Source organism: Augochlora pura, chromosome 11 (genome assembly GCF_028453695.1).
Source record: "Augochlora pura isolate Apur16 chromosome 11, APUR_v2.2.1, whole genome shotgun sequence".
In the NCBI taxonomy this organism is placed as follows: domain Eukaryota; kingdom Metazoa; phylum Arthropoda; class Insecta; order Hymenoptera; family Halictidae; genus Augochlora; species Augochlora pura.
Genome location: NC_135782.1, coordinates 8,206,095 through 8,227,035, shown reverse-complemented (window position 1 = coordinate 8,227,035; position 20,941 = coordinate 8,206,095). Strand labels below are relative to the sequence as shown.

General features: G+C 30.1%; 3 protein-coding genes across 10 annotated transcripts; 1 reads left to right on the top strand and 2 right to left on the bottom strand.

Annotated features, from left to right (window-relative positions):
- Nucleotides 1-244: 244 nt before the first annotated feature.
- Tert (telomerase reverse transcriptase) lies at nt 245-5,721 on the bottom strand. 2 transcript variants are annotated; one of them, XM_078194659.1, is made up of 12 exons: nt 5,384-5,721; nt 3,997-5,278; nt 3,773-3,918; nt 3,129-3,673; nt 2,724-3,049; nt 2,450-2,646; nt 1,867-2,123; nt 1,581-1,774; nt 1,274-1,495; nt 938-1,188; nt 708-853; nt 245-587 (listed from the first exon to the last, which is right to left on the bottom strand). In XM_078194659.1, the coding sequence occupies exons 2-12, from the start codon at nt 4,050-4,052 to the stop codon at nt 390-392; spliced, it is 2,538 nt and encodes an 845-aa protein (XP_078050785.1). In that variant the 5' UTR covers nt 4,053-5,278; nt 5,384-5,721; the 3' UTR covers nt 245-389. The 2 variants fall into 2 exon arrangements, with proteins under 2 accessions (XP_078050785.1, XP_078050784.1); XM_078194658.1 differs by having other exon boundaries at nt 708-1,188.
- Nucleotides 5,722-5,938: 217 nt separating this feature from the next.
- Nucleotides 5,939-9,814, bottom strand: Sccro4 (DCN1-like protein SCCRO4). Of its 5 annotated transcripts, XM_078194551.1 has the most exons (7): nt 9,728-9,814; nt 9,557-9,649; nt 9,122-9,328; nt 8,403-8,541; nt 7,759-8,125; nt 7,479-7,686; nt 5,939-7,402 (listed from the first exon to the last, which is right to left on the bottom strand). In XM_078194551.1, the coding sequence occupies exons 4-7, from the start codon at nt 8,528-8,530 to the stop codon at nt 7,317-7,319; spliced, it is 789 nt and encodes a 262-aa protein (XP_078050677.1). In that variant the 5' UTR covers nt 8,531-8,541; nt 9,122-9,328; nt 9,557-9,649; nt 9,728-9,814; the 3' UTR covers nt 5,939-7,316. The 5 variants fall into 5 exon arrangements, with proteins under 5 accessions (XP_078050677.1, XP_078050676.1, XP_078050674.1 ...); XM_078194550.1 differs by having other exon boundaries at nt 9,122-9,649; XM_078194548.1 differs by having other exon boundaries at nt 9,557-9,795.
- A 1,135-nt stretch (nt 9,815-10,949) lies between these two features.
- Nucleotides 10,950-20,518, top strand: Sos (Son of sevenless). Of its 3 annotated transcripts, none has more exons than XM_078194943.1 (20): nt 10,950-11,435; nt 12,421-12,684; nt 12,765-12,848; nt 12,960-13,040; nt 13,757-13,906; nt 13,971-14,179; nt 14,264-14,447; nt 14,528-14,774; nt 14,865-15,089; nt 15,170-15,533; nt 15,612-15,804; nt 15,891-16,127; nt 16,201-16,356; nt 16,439-16,621; nt 16,702-16,819; nt 16,887-17,176; nt 17,249-17,474; nt 17,638-17,954; nt 18,590-18,830; nt 18,916-20,518. In XM_078194943.1, exons 1-20 carry the CDS (start codon nt 11,328-11,330, stop codon nt 19,005-19,007), a joined length of 3,969 nt encoding a protein of 1,322 aa, XP_078051069.1. In that variant the 5' UTR covers nt 10,950-11,327; the 3' UTR covers nt 19,008-20,518. The 3 variants fall into 3 exon arrangements, with proteins under 3 accessions (XP_078051069.1, XP_078051068.1, XP_078051070.1); XM_078194942.1 differs by having other exon boundaries at nt 17,623-17,954; XM_078194944.1 differs by lacking the exons at nt 10,950-11,435; nt 12,421-12,684 and having other exon boundaries at nt 12,828-12,848; nt 12,964-13,040; nt 17,623-17,954.
- Nucleotides 20,519-20,941: the final 423 nt, after the last annotated feature.

Sequence of the window (20,941 nt, the reverse complement as noted above, 5' to 3'; positions counted from 1 at the left end):
GTACTTGTGACACGCCACTACGTCCACTCGTTGGTTCGGCTAGTTCACGCCAGCAAAGCTTGCTTCTTATTGATTAATGTTTTTTGTTAATAACTCGTTAACGATATCTCAGAGAAATTGTTGCAACGGAAGAAGTTTCTTGAAATCACCTCAGATAATTTATTTCAGAAAATGTACATATACAAGAGGGAGTATGGGAGATATCTGAGGTGATTTTAATATAAAATGTGTCAAGATAAAGCAATTACCACTTGTGATTTTTTATTGATTTCATATTACATTATTTTATTATTAAAAATATTTCATCGTTTTTACCTTAGCATATTGCACAGACTTTGGTTTAACGAGTAAGTCATCTTTTGACATACCAACGAAATAAAGACTGAATATTAAAAAACAAATACAATATAGTCACTGCAGTATCGAACATAATATTTATCTGAGCCTCCATTCCTTAAGAATATGAGATTCTGTATAATAGATTCTATTTTATATTTATAAGAAATAATTTCATTTTCTATAATATTCTCCATTCCAATATTTGCTATTTTAAGGACTTCCTTTAATAAACCGCTTCTTAAAAAAACCTAAAAAGTCCGATAAATTAATGTTTTCATTGAACAATATACTACATAGTTTTCTAAAAATATTCTTAAATTAAAGGAATTGTAGCATCTTTTAAGTTATATTTGTTTCTTTTGTCTTACATATTTCCGTTTTTTTTTCAATGGCAATCTTATAAAATATTGTTTTAAATCCTTATTTTTCTTAAAAGTATGTTTATAACATGACCACATAAGATTAATTAATTCATGGCTCATTTTAGTAATTTCTTTTGCATTCATTTTTTCATCTACAGAAATAAATAAATAACACATAGAATTATCTATATATAAATTTAGAATAGTAAATGAAACATAAATATAAACAATCTTACTCTTGACGCAATTTTTTATGATGTTTTTTGTGATCTTGAAACTGGTATGTTTTATGGCCTTAATAACATTTTTAGCATTATATATATCGCTATGAAAAATTTCACTAATGAAATCACTTATAAATTCCGCTTGTAATGAAAATGCTTTTTTAAATATTTTATTTAGATTTGTTTGAAAATTGATCGACTTGTCTAACACAAACTTTGATAATTTTAGACGACTAATCTGACAAAGCTGCTTTTCAAAGAACCTAAAAAATTCGATAAATTAATGTTTACATCGAATAATGCAATATACATAGTATTCTCAAAATTTGTACATTATAATTTTCGTACATTAGAGGATCTTGCGCATTTTTTGAGTTATACGATATTACGGATCGTACATGCCTACTCAAATAACTGGGTGCTACTTCTAAAGTATCACAATTAATTTTATAACCAATATAATTAATACTGTTGGTAACTCTATTTGTCACTTTAATATTAGTTTGTATTTTTGATTCATTAAAATAACAGTTATAACTTGGAATACCCTTCCTTACCAATTGAAGGAACCTATAAAATATATAGATCAATATAGTATATAAATTCCTTCTATATATTTTCTAGATATAAATATTACAGATCTGACATATCTTACCGTCTTGCTTGAATTTCATTATTAGTAACATACAAAATATCATCTACATATTTTATAATTTTACCATAATTATAAAATGAAGACATTTCTTTTTGTAGCATGTAACTGTAATATAGATCCGATAAAATTGGTGATAACATTGCACCTTGAGTTACTCCTTTACTGATAATGTATGTCTCGTTTCCTATTTTTACCTAAGAATGTGTTATATTATTTGGTTAATGTTATAAATATTTACATACTAATAAATTTTGTTTAATTAGATTATGTAAAATTTTCAATTTACCCTTTCATTAGAAATGCATTGCCAAATTTTTTCTAACAGGCAATTTTTTGTTATTTCTCGAGTGGGTCCATATACTGCTTCCGCATACAAAGTGCCAGGTATCAAAGGTAATTGTAAATTTTCATTGGAAAAATATTCCTTGTAACGTAATATGTCATCATTAACCCGACAGTTTGTACCTTTAATTGCGTATATACTGAGTAGTAAATTTTCTGGAAGCTTTCTACATAGCGATAGTATAATATCATACAAAATTCCTGAACAAAAAATATAATATTAGCATGTACAGTAATTTCTCTCATATTGTGCCACATCTTAGTTATGAAAATGAACAACTTTCAAAGCAGAGACATATTTATTGGAGTCTTGCAATTCGTTTTTATAGTTGTTAACAATCAGTAAATCCTCTTCCAAAGGTGTCCATATTTCTTTAAAAGCTTAAGGACAATGTGAACAAAATTACTGCATTTCTAAGAATAACATGGCACCATGGTTGGTAATTATTAAATAACTGAATTAACAATGTATTAATAATTTATTAATGTATTTTGCTTAAAATATTTAATTTTAAAATATATCGTACCCTGTATTATAGAACCAAATGCATCCTTCACATCGCAGGCTACAATATAGAGTTTTTCATGCATTCCTAAATCGTGTCTACGCCTAATAATTGACTTCCAGATCTCTTCAAAATTAGTGAATCCATATTCAGTGATTTTTAATTGTTTTAAAAACTTGGAAATTAAGATTAACTGGCGCTTTTCATTATTTTCAAGTCTAATACATAATAAGTTAGAAAATAAGATTTATGTCAGTTTTGTATTTTCAATAATCTATTACAATATTTCACTTACTTTGATGCTAATATAGGGCGCACACTGGAAGGCTTAGGCCAGAGTTTATAGATCCCAATTTTTGAATTACATTCATTGCAAGGTACAGCAGGATGTAGGCCATTTGAACGTAGCTTTTTAATGATAAATTTCTTCTGAATGGAAAACCAGTTTGTGCGTGCAATGTATATTCTTTCATTATTGTTAGAAGAAATTGATGCCACATGAAAACAAGTGTGTAATATTTTGATAAGATATCCTACAAAGAACCATCTAATAAATTTTGCCAGAAGAAGCCATTGAGTTTCTTGAGATTGTACATCTTTTAACCATGTAATACTAGAAATCTAAAATACGTAAATCATAGCAATAAGGTGTACTTGTTAATATAAACTGTATTCTCAATAAATAAAACACATTACATACATTTAGTTTCTCAATAAGAAACACCAGATTATAGATTTTAGAGGGTGATATAATTAAAAGATACTTTAAACCTTTTTTTATTTTTCTCAGATTTTTAAAATTTCCAAACATGGCCATGGGAACTACATTAGAAAATATAATCTCATAGAACGATATCACTTGTTCCACTGGCACTTTATATTCATATTTTGAATTTTTACTGAGTAGACTTTCTCCAATTAAGGTCTTTAGAATTTCAATATAGTCAAATTTCTTATGATTTCTCTGAAATTGGCTTAAAAAATTTGTTATCATTGGTATAGAACTTTCGTAGTCAATAATGTTAACACGTGTCATTGTTTTTTTGATAATGTATTCATATATATCATCCCCAGTTATTGCTGTGTTTAATATATAGTCTTTTGAGACTGCATTAAATGCACAAGTAGGAGCATTGGCACATGAATTTTTTAATTGAATACATAATCTTAAATTGGTAAGAAATGGATTTATTGATTTTGTGTACGATATATTTCTCTCATCTTCTTTGCTCTTTATGCGGAATCCTAAAATGAACAATCTCATATATAAATTTATGCTGAACTTTTTAAAATAAATCATATAATATCAAGGCTTAAGTGATAAAATATATGAAATATTCATACCTTTAGTACATTTTCGCATATTTCTCTTTAATATTAATTCATTTGTATGAATTTTACATAGACATTGTCTTAGTTGGTCAAGAGAAGGTACCTTAAAGGCACCACATTTATCCTTATGCAATGTAATATTTTCACGTAAGAGGTACCTAATTTAAAAGCGTAAGAAACACTAATTAAAGTGTTAAAAATAATAGGGACAATTTTTACAAAAGAGAAATACATACCGTTGAAAATCCTGCCCGTAATACTCTTTTATAGAGTATAATGTATCATAATTCATCTTAGCTTTTCTTTAAAGGAATATTGTACTCACAAAATCACAAATATATGTCTCTAATGAAAGGACTCAGAATGATAAATGCAATCGTGCGGCGCGTCAATACGTGATTTATTGGATGTGGATCAGTAATCAATTTGAATTTTAGTTTACACAGCTTATAATTGATAAAGTAGGAGTGGAAAAATTACCTATCACAAATGAGATTGGATAATGCCAATGAATTGTCAAGGTAATCATTGGAATCCTCCAATGCCATTTGTGAGGTCTCCTCTCTGCCACTTGGAAGAGATCCCGCGCAAAAACTCTGATGCCATTGGAAAAACTAAACACTAAAAGGCACACTGATCTTGAGTGGATCATATTCGGGTCAAATGAATATTATATACAAAAACAAAACAATATGTACATATTGCGAAACGTACTTGCGAACTGTTTCCGAGTAATCAGAAAACGTCTTTACGAAAATCAATTAATAAAATATTTTATAAATACATTTAAAGTGTTTTTGAAACATCGTGATAGTAATTATATAAATATAAAACAGATGATTTATTTATTTACTTATTTGCATTTTTATTATTTCATGTATTGTGTATAAAAATTTTATGTGGAGGGGAAATAAAAAATATTGTTCATTTACTTATGTTAAATGAAATTAACATTAATGATACATGAAGTTAATTATATTTTATCAAACCATTTAAATTATATACGCTAGTTTTTTTATTATTGAGAATAGGAAAGAAATTTATATTTTTATGCAGAATTTAATTTTCTGTTAAATTCACATACAATATTGTTTAAAATTTTTCCAAATAACAAGTATATACATATATATATGTTAACTTCATTTAACATAACTAAATAAAGAACACTTTTTATGTTTCTTATAAGTAAAATGTAGATAGAAAGTAAAAAACTACATAATAACAAGTTTGTCTGGAAAGAAGAGTGACCTTTTTCAAAGACTGTCTTGAAAGTTCAAAATCGCATACTGTGGATAATACTGTTTGCTCTTTTTATGTTCGTTACTTAAGGACTTATAATAATTGTTTTTTTTTTCATTAAAAATAAATACTGAATGATAATCAGCAATTAAAGAGCAATTCTTTAGTCAGTCATGCAGCTGATTTCAAGCATTATTTCAGAAATTATATATTATTAAAATTCTTCAGCTTCTTATCCCTAGTTACCCCCAAGGAGTTTCCTTGGAAATTGTTGAGAAACTACGAAAAATAAATTAGAAACAATTACAAATCAACAACAGGAAATTCAAGAGCAATTGTTTAAGCTATCGCACGTTGGGTTAGAGCAATTTTTTGGATATTTACATATATATTTTGGTTATTTGTCAGTCATAAATGGCATTGTCGCTATTTATTTATTTGTTTCTTCAAATTTTATTGTTTTTTAATACAATTGTGGCCAGTGGAAGGTTGAGCAACTGGTTAGATAAAAAATGCAATTTTTTGATAGGTCTTACAGCTCGTTTCATACATTATTTCAGAAATTTCGTATTTTTAAAAGTCTCCAACCTTTCATAAAAGTCACTAGGTGTTTCAAAAAGTATTTTTGGATATTTCTCGAAAAATATACGTAAATAATTAAAACTAATTGGTGAGCAACTTTAAATGATTAAAAAACAATTTTCTGAGCTACGTTTCGTTAATATTGGTTAATATGGTGAACCAACTTTATACGTGTACAGTGTAGCGTTTTCATGTGTATATATAGCACCAAACTAGTATTCATTGCGCGGCAATTTCGATTTCATTTGATTTAATAGTATCATTATAACTTTCAATCTACTATTCCCAAATTGTCACAGTACAATTATATACTTTCTTTGCGAGATAACTTCGTTGGATAAATAATCGAAATGTAGATATTGAAAAAAGTATTTTATTTATTTCACGTTCTTTATTACATTACATTCTCCACATGGCAGTTATATTGCAGCGGCATACAATGATTTTAAATTCTCATTTCTAATTCCTTCGTTATGTATGAGTTTATAATTTTCCATTAGATACTTTTCATCCATCAGTTTAATATTACTATTAATTTAGAAGTTATGAGCGAAATTTGAAATTTATTTTTATATTATATCGCTAATGACATTATTTGTAATAGAAGTACACATGCAGGAAAAATATACATGTACGTATAATTAAACAAATTTGATTTAATAATTAACTAATTCGAGATAGTAATAGAAGTGATTGCCTATATTATTATAAACTGACGGAAAGTCATATTTTGAATCACATGTACGTCCAAAAATTCTGCTAAATTATACAAGTTAACAGTCGTTTGAATTCAAATATATTACAAGATTAGTTAAATAATCACCATACATTAATCCTTTGCAATTGCAGCAGAAATTGTTATGATAATTACATTTTTATATTGATTTTAGTCATAATTTTCTACAATTAAAAAACAAAAGCTAAATCCAATTTATATGATTTCATATTATATAAATTATAATTTTTTAATTTATAAATGCTAATGTTTTACGATGAAACATCAGATCTTAAGATACATCAATATTTTTGATATCTATAAGAAGTACGAAATGTTGTGTAAAAGTATGCTGTAACATGTTCTGTTACATTTAAAAACATAAACGGTTACAATAATTTTTATAAAATATATGTAATATAATTTTATTTATAAAACTATCTAATAGTTTTCAAAATTCATAAATTATTCTGTACTAATAATAGCGATACATAAATGAAACAAATTTTTTATTAAATGTATTTGTAAATAGTTCTATATATACATTTCTAACTAATCCTTGGAATGTAATTCTTGTGTAATTGTTCATCGATTTATAAAGCCCCAAAAAGACAAGAAGAAAATTATATGAGTTATTTACGATTTTCATATATCAAAAATATTGGCAAATTTAAAGATGCTACTAATGGTGTATTGTATAGAATTGTACAAATAACAATTTTATACTATGTTTTACTTTTAATCATAAAAGTCTCTGCAACAAATCTTGGATTAATTATGAAGGTGATAAATAATTATGACTGAAGTAGTCTTTAAAGCAGAATCTATTTAGAACATACTGCAAAATCATATTAAGATAAGCTACTTACATTATTACTGATTAATAAAAAATATAGTACGAATGGTGATAACTGAAATGTTGCGAGGTTATGACGTAAACAGAAATTTTGTTATTAACAAAATATGATGATAGAAGAGATGAGTTTGTTTTATTTTAGTGGACTATTTTTATTGAATGTTTCAGCTGCCTCTAACTTCTGTTGACGATGCTTCCTTACCTCGCTGCATTTTTAACCATTCAACAAATTCATCAAGCATTACTGGCCCTGTAAAAATTACTTATGCAATGAAAGTACATAGCATAAGAAATATTAGTAATACTAATGTGAAAAAAGTACATACATGCTCCATCTAAATCATAATTAGATAAGTCATGATTGATTGTACGAGAAAATTCTAAAATGTTGCACCATTGATCTTTATTAATCACTTTGTACTTCGATTGATCTAGGAACTGAGCAAATTGTGTGAAAAGTGGCCAATGCTTTCCCAAAAGTAATTGCAACATAACTCTAGCAGTTTCCATATCCATGCTCCTTTGATCTTTGTCCTGAAATATAATCATATTAACGTAACTTATGTTTAAAGCATTTAAAAATTTGTGAATTACTTAAATGCTTACTCTGGCGAAATCATAAGCATATCTATAAATTCCTTTGAACATATGTGGATCAGTTAACTGAACCCTTAGGTACTCAAGTTTTTGTTGTATTTTACTAATAGAATCACATTGTAACTCTGAAAGGCCTTTCAACCATTCACTTAACGTGAAAAAACCCATCTGACGCGCATTCATTTTATATGCAAGAACAAGCATCACTACATTCTCAGGTTCTACACCAATGTCTTCACAAAATTTTTCCATTCCTTCAGGACCAAGGGTGTCTGAATCATCAGGCGTTGTGTATTCTCTAAACCAAGTGATACAACGTTTTTGCGAAAAAGATGAAGTACTTGAAACATCTTCAGTTTTCGTGTAACGTCTTGCACTGAAAGAAACAGGAATCTTATTCATAGCCTTGATTAATATTAAGAAATATTACCTTACCAGTTTTACTTCTGACACTGACACACAGAATTGGGCAATATCTTTACATGTGTAGTAATCAATAATTTTAAGAAATTTAATCTTCTAATATTATAATTTTGATTAACGCAAAAGAAATACTATTTAACTCAATAGAATACTTGAAGGTATTTCATGTAATAGTTGTGAAATTCAAGATTATAATATATTTAATGCGAGTAAAAGTAATGGAGATTTACCTAGATGTGTGTCTAAGTCGTTTTGATGGATGCCTTGGTATACCCTCGTCTTGGGCACTAGGTGACATTTCAATAGAAGAATGATGATGATTTGTGCTAGAGGGCGCTCTACGCTTGCTGCGTGGCATCCCTCTTTTAACTAAAATCAAAATTGGATGATTTTGTAAATAAATATAGTATAGCATATATAAAGTAATAATTAAAATATAAATATATCTAGATTTGTAGCACTTATAAATGTAAAAAATGTAGCAAATATTATGTTTCGAAGAGAATATCTATCATGCTCTATTAAATGTTTTATTTGTCAATTTTAAATACCTGTTAATAAGTGCAATAAACTTATTTATAATCTCTATGTCTGAAGACTAATTTATAAAAGCCAACATTTGAAGAAACAATTTTGACAATATTTAATATTTCCATAGTTTTTCAGTAAAAGAGATAAATATTTATTTATGTGGATGCCATTCTTTTTGATAGATATTCATTATATTTGTGTTCTTTTTATTTCTTCAAAAGATTAGACACAATTATAATTATTGTAAGCAATTTTTCAATTTTATTTATTTAAGAAAACAAATGAATATACATATATTGTATATACATAAATTGACAAAACATAGTCTTATGAATCAATGCAAAATAATTATATAAAACGCACAAGGAAAATTTTGCTTGTATGTTAATGCAGCATAAAAAAGTAACATTTTACTTACCACGCAGCAAAGACGCAAGTAATCAGAAAAACTAAGGAGATTCAAAAGATCCGTAATGCACCTGGTTTGAACTGGCTAAACTGACATCTTCTCTCCGTGTTACGAATTCGAGGTTAGGTTCAACAATTAATTGAAGTCTCACGTAATTTTCAACTTTCCTTACACTATTTTTGACCGCTTTAGACATGTGATATTGTAAACGAATACCTAAGAGTCATTAATACATTGCATAAGGGAAACTAATTTGAAACTATGCTTCTAATGTGGAAATTGGAGTAGGTTACCACATAAAAGAGCTTATGTATGCAAATTATTTTCAACTATGACACGAGTCGCATTTTAATGTTAGATATTTGTAGAAAAGTGGATCGATGATTACTACATAATTATAATGAAATATATAAATGTATAATGAATCGAAGTGACCCTCCCTACCTTGTTCAACGAACCACTAGAGTAATTGCACCAGAAACGTATTTCTCACAGTCAAAAGTCAACATCAATATAAATCTTGATTTGTAATTCGGTCTATAAAAATAACAGTAATCATTGTGTCAGCGTTGTCAAATATTTAACGCATTTATTAATTTCGATATTTTGTACTACCTAAACGCTGCACAGTTAAATAAAACTTTTTCACAGATTCGCTTTATTTCATTTTATTGCCGTTTCGAGTCAGCATGCCTTTTCCGCAGGGATGCCAAATACAGAATCTATTTCTCACTAGTAGGGACAACAATGTGTTTAAAAAAAGCAAATATACATGTACTATTTATTATTATTATTTAAATGTTATCTATTCTATCACAACATATAAGAAACATTACATGTAAGTGCATGTAGAATATAAAATATTTATATATGTTTTAAATAATGTGATCTTTTAATAAGTGAACTAAAATCTGTGGTACATAGTAATAAAGTCCTCAATTTTTGAAAGTTCTTGCGAATATTGCGAAAAATATATATGTAAAATATCTTCTGTATAAATTAATAAATGTGTTAATATGCATATGTATGTCTTCTAAACAGCATTGAAGGTGTATTTGTATAATGACTGCAATGTCGATGGAGTTATCATTTACAGTTGATATATTAGATTATTGATGTTTATGTACCAGCACAGAGATGTCACTTGAATTTACCAAAATTTGCACAGTAAAAATCTTATCATAGATGAAATATTAGCATGTACGAGATACAGAAATAAAGCTATTGTTAAAAGTTGAAATAATTTGTCCGCAAACAGTTCCTGTGCCGAATTTGAATTTGACGTGCATTGCTCATCGCATATTTAAGTATTTAAAAACTATATATATTCTCCTAATTGTTAAAAAGAATCATGATATTTACACATTCTCTTGCATTTATTTCTATTTAGAATTGCGTCATTGTAGTAATAATGAATTATTAAAAAATAAATAATATTAAAAACAAATTTAAATAATTTGTTAATCTTGTTCATAATTTTTCATCTTAATTTTATCGGTACTTAAAAAGAAAATTTTTAAGTAATTTATAAGTATATTAAATAAATAAAGAAATATTTTAGTTTCGTTTTGTGATAACTCTTCGCATAGAATTGTGTGAAATTAAATTGTCTCGCACACGCACGTTTCTTTGAAAATAAATCGCAAGGCAAAAGATTAAAAACGGTGAATGTTTGAAATAAAACGGTATGTCAAGTGAATCAAATCTCATCAAAGAACGTTGAACAACCTTTGAAAAGAATCTCGGAACGGTCGGTCGATAATCGCATGACGAGATATATCGAAACTCACGAATATCTCGTCACAACAGTACTATCGCAGTTATCGATCGATGCGAGTCGCGCAATGGTATCCTTTGATAGTAGTGGTGCTCGCACTGGGTTCTGACAAAAATTCGAGTAAAAGGGCGTGTAAAATGTACAAACGGCATAACTCGGGGACTCTCGGGTTGGCCTCGGAGATGCTTTCAAGAATAATAAGTGTTCGAGGCGCAAGGGTACTGAGGGAATATAATCGAGTGGCTTAGCCGTCGCATTACATACAGAGATGTCTGCGCCCTGAGAAAACGGACTGACGGACAGACAGACGTCTCTGTCAAGTTTTTGTAATTCCCGACGAAATGGTCATTGTAAATATCGGGAACTCTCCGGAGTGTGTTCTCTAGCTAGTGCGCGTTATTCTGTCGGGTACGTGATACCTTGTACCAGTGCATTGAGATGTTTTCGTCGCCGGCGTCAGTGGTGGGCGAGCCGTCAGGCTACGACTTTCAGAAAGAGGAGAACGCCGCCAAGTGGAAGGGAGTGTTTGTCAACTCCCTGCGCAAGGTATCATCTGCCTTGCTAAATTTTATTCTACCAAATTTCCACGGGGTCTCGTTTCGTCGAGCACCCGTTGAATCCGTTTGCTCAGCTTTTCACGGATTCATCGCACCCATTGTCATTGTTGATTAGTGTGCAATGTGCAACGATCTCATACGTACCCGCTCAGAAACTTAGAATCTTATCTTGTCATCAAACTGATTTCAAAATAAACACTTTCGATAATCGCGCAAACCTCGTTTAATTTGTTGAGCACAACGCAATTATATTTAAATAATGAGTTGTTGCAACAACACTAAATAAAACACAGCGTTAGGATGATGTCCCTTTAAAAGACTACCTTCGATTATCACGTATTGTATATTTGTGGAAATAAAGAAATTGTATTTATTTTTGACGAATTCGATTGTTTAGTTTTTATTCAAAGCAAAGTATCTGATTTTCTAATATATAAATTGTAAACCGTAAACAAAGTAATTCAAGCTTTTTATATATTTAACATGTTGACCGCCATGTCATCTACATTTGGGTGATAGAATTATTTGTTTAAACTTAACAATTAATTTCAACATCGATGGCTTGAATATATCAAATTTGTTTCCAGTCTGTGAAATGCACGAGAATTAAGACAGCAAATAATATCATGAATGTTAACGTTTTAGTGATTGTTTTGCTAATTAAACTGCTTTGTATATATTGAGTTTTAATGGTTGCTAATGGTTCCTCAATGTTTTAATTAAGATGGGAACTGACTTTGTGTGTACAATTAGATGGTTTATCGAGTAAAACCAGTGGAATGTTGAAAATCATTTTTTGATACGGTATATAGTTTACTTTGTAAGTGATGGTCATTTAATGAATATATTGTTTACAAAAGTAGAATTGTATCAAATTGATATCTACATCAATATATTAATTGGAGAATACACATTTTGTCTTGTTTATTATTAAAATGAACTAATAACTGATGTGAATAATTAAAATGAACTAGGTATTGGAACAAGTACATCCTAGTCTTGAAGCACGACAAGATGCTTTAGACTATGTTGAGAGTTTGATCTTAAGGCTGTTGGGAATGCTTTGTGGTCATCCTCCTCCACATACACCTCAAGATGTAGAAGAACGAGTAAGGCACACATTTCCTACTCCCATTGATAGATGGGCACTTCGTGACGCAAAGGATGCTTTAGACAAAGGAAGAAAGAAATCACCGCTAGTTCTTCCAGTTGACAAAATTCATCAACTATTACAAAAAGTAATTAAACGTGATCATGTTTATGTATATTTCAATGTATTTATCAATATTATTCATAATTTTATTTTCTATGCTAACAGGAAGTATTACAACAAAAAATTGATTTACAAGTTAGTCTTTTTGTGGTAGGAGTTTTGGAATATATTTCTGCTGATATATTAAAGGTTGGTGATAGCTACTGTTAATTATTGAATAAGTTTCATGATAGTAATATTTAAAAAAAACTGCTTCCTTGTACTAATTTCTAAAAATGTTTAAGACTATTTTCTTTTCAGCTAGCTGGAAACTATGTGAAGAATATACGTCATGTAGAAATATCGTGTGAAGACATAAGGGTTGCGATGTGCGCAGATATGGTAACATATTAGTTTCATTAACATTAAGATCATATTAATATAGTTACAAAACAACTTAAGAGTAATAAGTGAGAAATTCACTTATAGCACTTTCTTATAAATGTTTTGAAGAATACAAAAATAATCTTTTTTATTTCTTTTTTTCAAGATGATAGCAGTACAGTAGTCAATGTGCAGTATATTTTCGGGATTTGCAACACAAACGTTTTAAATTTTATTCTAGAACAAAACACCAATTATGTTTTTAATCTATATTAAAAATATTGATTTGGACAAAACTTATAAACAATTTTATATGTTCCTTTTTAAATAAAATTTAACTTTTGTTTTTAAGTGCTCGTCATTTATGCAATATTTTTAAATTTCTTATATACTGTTTTAACTATTTTAATGTAAATTAAAACAATTTTATTTCTTTTTCTAAAAGAAAATCTAAAACATAATATAAAGAATAAAGAAACATGCCACATAAACTACTATACTTTCACTATTTTGAAAAAAGGAAATGAAGAATAAGTCTTTTTGTATTCTTCAAAACGTACATAAGAAAGTATTATAAGTAGATTTTTCGCTTAGGTATGTTTATATTTACTCATTATAATTAATGAAGCGTTTGAACGTTTTAGTTCACTACCATTGTGTTACTCCTCAAGCTTTCAGCTTACTTTATTACAGCAAAGAGTAAAATTTATTTTTAATTAACATTCCATTAACAGGTATTAATGGACTTGTTTTATCAAGATGATTATGCGGAGGGTCCTCAGAGTGGCTTAGGTGCGGTTGTTTCGCAAACTTATGAAGAATCTGTCCGAGATCTCATACACGATGAACGTCACTATTTACGTGATCTCCATATGATCATTAAGGTAAGATAATATGATTATTGTAATGTCAATAAAGAAACTTTACTTCACCTTACTCTATTTATAGGTATTTCGAGAGGAAATTGCAAAGTTAGCACAAAATGAAGCTGAACTTGAAACACTTTTCAGTAATATAATAGATATTTATGAAGTTACTGTAACATTACTTGGTAATTTAGAAGATATAATGGAAATTGCAGAAGAAAAACAAACGCCTACAGTTGGCTCTTGTTTTGAAGAGCTGGCAGAAGGAGCAGAGTTTGATGTTTATATAAAGTATGTATGAAAGTATCTAATAATTTTATGTTTCCATATAATATATATAGCTTGTAACATAAATAATAACGATTGTAACAATAGGTACGCAAAAGACATTAATAGTCCTGCTAGTCGAGAAGTTTTAACAAATTTATTGTCGAGACCTGAACCTAGTGCTGCATTAAGAGCAGCAGGGCATGGATTTAAAGAAGCTGTCAAATATTATTTGCCAAAACTTTTATTACAACCAATATGGCATTGTTTTTTGTACTTTGACTACATAAAGGTACAGTTTCATTAATCGTTTGCCTGTAAATTACTCGAATTTATAGACACATTTTAACAAGATATTGCCATTTAACATAGGTATTACACAAACGTACACCAAATATAGCAGATGGTGAAACTTTGGAACAAGTACAAGGTCTTTTAAGGCCACTACAGATGGAATTATTAAAATCTATGGCGAGTCTTCCAAAAAAAGATACAGGTCTACGAATGCAGAGTAGAGCAAGGCGACAAGCAGCATTAGAGAAAACTAGTGAATTACAGAAAACTGTTGATGGATGGGATCAGCGGGATGTTGGTCAATGTTGCAACGAATTTATACGTGGTATGCACGACTATACATAAGTGTTATTTAAAATATAAAATATTTATTACATTTTTAACGTATAAAATAATATGTCATCCTTATGTATAGAGGATATGTTGGGAAAAGCGAGTAACGCAAGGAGATTAACAGAAAGGAAGGCTCTTCTTTTCGATGGTTTATTAGTTCTTTGTAAACCTAGTGGTGGCAAAAGAGTTAGTGTTACTGCAGCAGCAGTTGGTGTAGTGGGTCATCCGCCACATCAAGGTGAATTGCGTTTAAAGGAAAGATTTTTTATTAGGAAAGTTGATATTATAGATAGGGAGGATACTGAGGGTAAGTAAGAAAAATCAGTAACGATTTTTTTATTTTATGGGTTTAAATGTATGATTTGTTACATACAATTGTATTTGTAGAATTAAAAAATGCCTTTGAAATTGCACCAAGGGACCATCCTAACGTTATTCTTGTTGCCAAATCCGTCGAAGATAAGAATAGTTGGATGGCGGATCTTGTAATGTTGAATACAAAGAGTATGTTAGAGAGAACTTTGGACAGTATCCTTTTGGATGAAGAACGGAAACATCCCTTAAGATTACCTCCACCACATTTATATAAATTTGCTGAACAGGATAGCCCAGAAAATATTGTTTTAGAGGCCAGAGAAAATGGTGGTGTTCCATTAATTAAGGGTGCAACTTTGGTTAAATTGGTAGAAAGATTAACTTATCATATATACGCTGACCCAGCTTTTGTACGAACATTCCTTACTACTTATAGGTTCGAAAATTTTGCTACTATTTATGTATTTTTTAAAATTTGAATTCTAATGATATTTTATGTCGTTATTATTTTCAGGAGTTTTTGCTCACCTCAGGAACTATTGACCTTATTAATTGAAAGATTTGATATACCAGATCCTTCTTTAGTTTATGGTAAAGAGGAAAAGCCGTCTGGATGTAAAACAACGGCGAGAGAAGATTGGAAGAGATATAGAAAAGAATTTTGTCAACCTGTGCAATTCAGAGTTTTAAACGTTTTAAGACATTGGGTATGTAATCTGTACTTGAACGTTTTTGATTATATATAATTTAAATGCAGATTTTTTAATATTAATACAAACGTTATTGAAAATAGGTCGATCATCATTTTTACGATTTCGAGCGCGATAGGAATCTTTTGGAAGGGTTACAAGTATTTCTAGACACAGTAAGTGGAAAATCAATGAGAAAATGGGTAGATTCCGTGATAAAAATTGTACAGAGAAAATGTGAACCTTCAGAACAACGACCTATAACGTTTAGTTTTGAAAGATCTCCACCACCGATTGAGTGGCATCTAAGAGTTCCTGAAGAAGAGTGGGGAATATTAACGGTAAGATTTATGAAAGCAATTATTATTTACGACATAAGAATAGTTATATAAATATTGTTTTTGCAAATTTTAGTTACATCCAATTGAACTAGCAAGGCAGTTAACGCTTTTAGAGTTTGAATTGTATAGAACTGTGAAACCCTCCGAATTGGTAGGTTCGGTATGGACTAAAAAAGATAAAGAAAAGACATCTCCAAATTTACTAAAGATGATAAAACATACGACAAACGTAAGCCACCTTCAATCTTGTACTTACAACTGTACAAACGATATATTATTAAACATACGAGTACTATACCTTTGTTTCACAGTTTACTCGATGGCTTGAAAAAACCATAGTAGAAGCTGAAAATTTAGAAGAGCGAGCTGCAATTGTATCGCGTGCAATTGAAATTATGATGGTGCTTCAAGATCTTAATAATTTTAATGGTGTATTAGCAATTGTTAGTGCTATGCTATCTGCATCTGTATTTAGGTTAAAATTTACATTACAAGTATGTTTTATTAACATTATCCATTACTGTATTCCCAGCAAAATATTATACAAAACATCACACATATTATTTCTTTATAGCAAATACCTGCTCGATTAGAGAAAGCCCTCGATGAAGCACGAGAACTGAATAACGATCATTTTCGAAAATACCAAGAAAAATTGCGATCTATTAATCCACCTTGTGTACCATTTTTTGGTAAGCACTGAGAGAACTTGTTGAATCGCCAGTTAAATGTATTAGATTTAATAACACTTTTTTCTAGGTATGTACCTGACCAACATTCTACACATTGAAGAAGGAAATTCGGATTATTTACCAGGAAGTCCAGAACTTATAAATTTTAGCAAAAGACGGAAAGTTGCGGAAATAACTGGTGAAATTCAACAATACCAAAATCAACCATATTGTCTTTCAGTGGAGCCTAGGATAAGGCATTTCATTGAAAATTTGTCGCCTTTCGATCCTAATATGAAAGATGTAGATATAAGCAATTATTTGTATAATAAAAGCTTAGAAGTAGAACCAAGGGGATGTAGACAGCCACCTAGAGTCGTAAGTTTTATTCGACTACTTGAATGATGTACATATAATAATGCTAATCTTATTTGTGATTTATTCTGACAGCCCCGTAAATGGCCAGATTTAAACTTAAAATCGCCGGGCATTAAAGCTAGAAGCTTAAGTGGCAAGTTACCAGCTCCATTGCAAGCTGTAGCCTCTAGTGTAAGATTACACGACCCTACACCGGAAGCGCCGCCTCCAGAACTACCAGAAACACCTCCACACACTTCACACGTTACAGTTTCTCACATAGGGGACCATAGTGTCTTTGCACCTATCTTAATAGGAGGTTTGTGTGATAACGATGGAATTAGTATAAAACCAGTAGGCTGCTTCTTCTAACATCTTATATTTTCATAGACTTGCAAAGAAACAAGTTTTATTTCGTTGCATAATATGCTTGCATAGGTAGTAGACCTACTTTACTGTTAATACAGGTCCACCACCTCCAGGTTCACCAGGTCCTCTAAGCATGTCGGGACTCTCAATCAGCTCAATCAGCTCACCGGGTAGCAGTCCTCAATTGGGATCACCTGGTCACTTACCTGTCCCTCATCATCAGCCACAAAATAGTCATTTTGGCTTTAATTCCGGTACGATCGGTGTTATGGGTGCTTTGACTGGTATGTCATCGTCAGGAGGAAGTCCTGGTGCAGCGTTGCCGCCTCCACCGTCTCCTAGCCACATACCTCCCAGTCAACCTCCACCACCTCTACCGCCTAGATCTCATAGAAAACGGGAGAGTTCCATAAGCGAGTCACAGCAACAGGTAATTCATTATACAAATTCTACAAGATATTAAATTAAAGATAATACGAGATAAAACTTTCTTAAGGATTAAATAGATAAAAGTCGGTGTTTAGGCATAAGGAACCTTAACTGAAATGAGAAGCTAGAGATCCAATAATATCAATAATTAATATTTGATAAATACAGTTTTATACTCCAGTAAACAATCACATTATTTTTTATTATCATGGCATTTATACTATTATTAGCTTAAAGTTAATGGTCCATTTATCGTATTATAATTTACCGTGTATTGATTATTATTACTTTCTGTTTGAAAGATTTTAAACTTTTTTAAGTATTTGTCGTTGTAATAGATCTTTTCATATTTTAACTTGTTTTATAATTATCGCACATAGTTAATAACTTGTTCTTAATAGTATAAGTTCTTAACTATTATTAATAGTTTGTTCTTAATACACGTTACAGATCTAGTTACTTATTTATCATTTATCAAACGATATTGTAAAAGTATTTGAAGATATAGTACGTTAGTTCAAAAATGTAATATTTTTGTAAGTACGTAAGTACTTTAAATAATACTAATGTAATTTATTATTTAATCTTATCAAAATTGTTGAATGCTGCCTGTAAAATATTTGATTGATTACACAGACACGACAAGCTCCAAATGCACCAATACTTCCTCCAAGAGATGGTACGTCTCCGCCGCCATTGCCGCCGCGTAGAGACATACCGCCGCCACGGCTTCCTACCTTGAATCCAAGTAGTTCTGCACTACTTGCAAGGCGGAATTCTACTTTGGAAAACACGTGTTCGAGCACTGTTCATACACGAAAACACATGTCTTTCAATGGACCCAGTCCTACGAAACTTCCACCTACGCAACCTAACGGTAAGAACGTTGATAAAACTGATTTCAGACTGAACACAACCATTGCTATCGTATAACTGCATTTTCATTATTTATTCAATTTTAGGATCGGTAACGCCAAGATTACCACCCAAACCATTGCCGGGTCGTCCACCAACCACCATGTTCAATTTCAATGCTCCTCCTGGACCTAGTTAAGTGTTACATTTTCCTACCTCTTACCTAAATTAAAACACATCTTTTGGAAATCGAGATTTAGTCCATTCAGGAGGATTAACTGAGATGTACACATCTCTATGATAATAATCGAATCGACAATGTAAATTGACGCTGCTGTGTTATCTTTTTTTTTTGCACGGGAAAACACTTGTTTCGATACTGACAGATTTCTACCTTAGTGTCTTTTAGTCGGTATTTGAAACGCGCATAATTAAGGATACATTGAACTGGATGATTCCTTTAACGGCCCATATGTGATGAGATGCTGTTACATTCCTTTTGACAATTTGTCTTTTAATACGCTATTTTTATTGAAAGTTTATTTTTCGAGAGAATATAGGACGTTTTAACGCATATAGTATATTTTTAGAGATTTTTTTACGAAATGAATGTATAATAGATGTAAGGCCTTATATCCCACGCAACTGAATATATAACTCGTTTGAAACTATTTATTCAGATGAATATCCAAAGAGTAAGGTTTGTACAGAACGCTTAAGGAGCAGTGTATTAACATTTATTTTTGAAATCGAAAATATTTTTATAAATTATTGGGACAAACAACGTTCAACAATTTTATGTATCTATTCTTTACCGTTGTGTGATGCATAAAGATTTCTCTACGTTTCACGATTACAGTGGAAAGTAGATTTCGCTTAGTGAATTTCGTTACTCAATGCCTAACGTACTATTGCCAAAAATATTAAGTTGTAGTTGATAATGATGTTACAACACTTTTTGCTGCAACACTTTCTGAGATTATCCATATAACATTAGTACAAAAGCAATAATAATATTACTCACAAGAGTGCGTGTTATGATAAGCCAGATTGTCTTACTGCTAGATATATTGAAAAAAAAGAAAAAAATAACAAGAAGAAAACGAAAGAAATATGTATAAATATCTTGCTTGTATTTCGAATCACGCATAATGGAGATTACTTTTTTTATGATTTATCTTTGTAATATGAAACGAGTATTCGTTTTCCGGGGTAACATAGACAATTTTTATGGTAGGGTAAAAGATCGCTTCTATAGGCTAGGAATGTAGAATTCATTTCATCGCAGCTGTTTGCCGAGTCACGAACATGAGATTTTTAGCGTCCGTCAAGTTCGAAGTGATTTAACTGAATGGACTATGTATCGATTTCAGTCGTCTGAAAGGTCTCCTTTTCTTTAAAATCCCTGTCTATCCCTCAACACAACTGTGATACACTTTTAGATTTTAAAAGGAAGCAGATGACGCAAGAAAGTGCAGTATGGAATGAATCATAGGCCAATATACATATAGAAATATATATATAAATTGAATCAATAGCAAAGAAGTAAATATGTACATGTATATTATTATAAATATATTCTATAGTAATTATTGTAATAATGTCAAGCGTAAGACGGAAAATGAAATATTGAAATTATGTACAATAAAGAGTATATTGTGTAAATTCAGGAGACTATTTCACCTCTACTGTATAGTACGTATACAAGTGTATTCATTGGAGAATAAGAGATTTCAGTAATTTACAATTTATTTACACTTATTTATAAAAATACTTTCATTAACTTAATATTATTAGTAGTTTCTTTTATGCTATATTCTCTACAACTATTTGTACAATCTAATACATATGTATAATACATTTACAAAATAATTGCCTACGAGTTTGACAGAATTCACACGATTGGTAAGACATAAAAAAGATATTCTTCTTAATTATAGTGATTAATAATTAATACATTTATCACATATCGCAGGTAGGGTCACTTTAATCTCTTATAGAGATTCACATCCAGTTATAATTTGTATTAAAGAGAAATTTATGAAAATATGCTGATTAAATGATTGCATTCGATCATTTCAATTGTTCTCAAGTTTTTTTGATCATATTGTTAAAATAAGTGGAAACTATTCA

Coding starts and splice junctions, on each gene's coding strand:
- Tert (XM_078194658.1), bottom strand. CDS start 4,052: ATGAATTATGATACATTATACTCTATAAAAGAGTATTACGGGCAGGAT. Junction 3,674..3,772: donor TATGCGAAAATGTACTAAAG/GTATGAATATTT, acceptor TGTTCATTTTAG/GATTCCGCATAAAGAGCAAA. Junction 1,496..1,580: donor AATGAAATTCAAGCAAGACG/GTAAGATATGTC, acceptor TATATTTTATAG/GTTCCTTCAATTGGTAAGGA.
- Sccro4 (XM_078194550.1), bottom strand. CDS start 8,530: ATGCCACGCAGCAAGCGTAGAGCGCCCTCTAGCACAAATCATCATCAT. Junction 8,126..8,402: donor CGACTTAGACACACATCTAG/GTAAATCTCCAT, acceptor TGTTTCTTTCAG/TGCAAGACGTTACACGAAAA. Junction 7,687..7,758: donor ATGCTTATGATTTCGCCAGA/GTAAGCATTTAA, acceptor ATTATATTTCAG/GACAAAGATCAAAGGAGCAT.
- Sos (XM_078194942.1), top strand. CDS start 11,328: ATGTTTTCGTCGCCGGCGTCAGTGGTGGGCGAGCCGTCAGGCTACGAC. Junction 15,534..15,611: donor ACATTCCTTACTACTTATAG/GTTCGAAAATTT, acceptor TATTATTTTCAG/GAGTTTTTGCTCACCTCAGG. Junction 17,177..17,248: donor GTAGACAGCCACCTAGAGTC/GTAAGTTTTATT, acceptor TTATTCTGACAG/CCCCGTAAATGGCCAGATTT.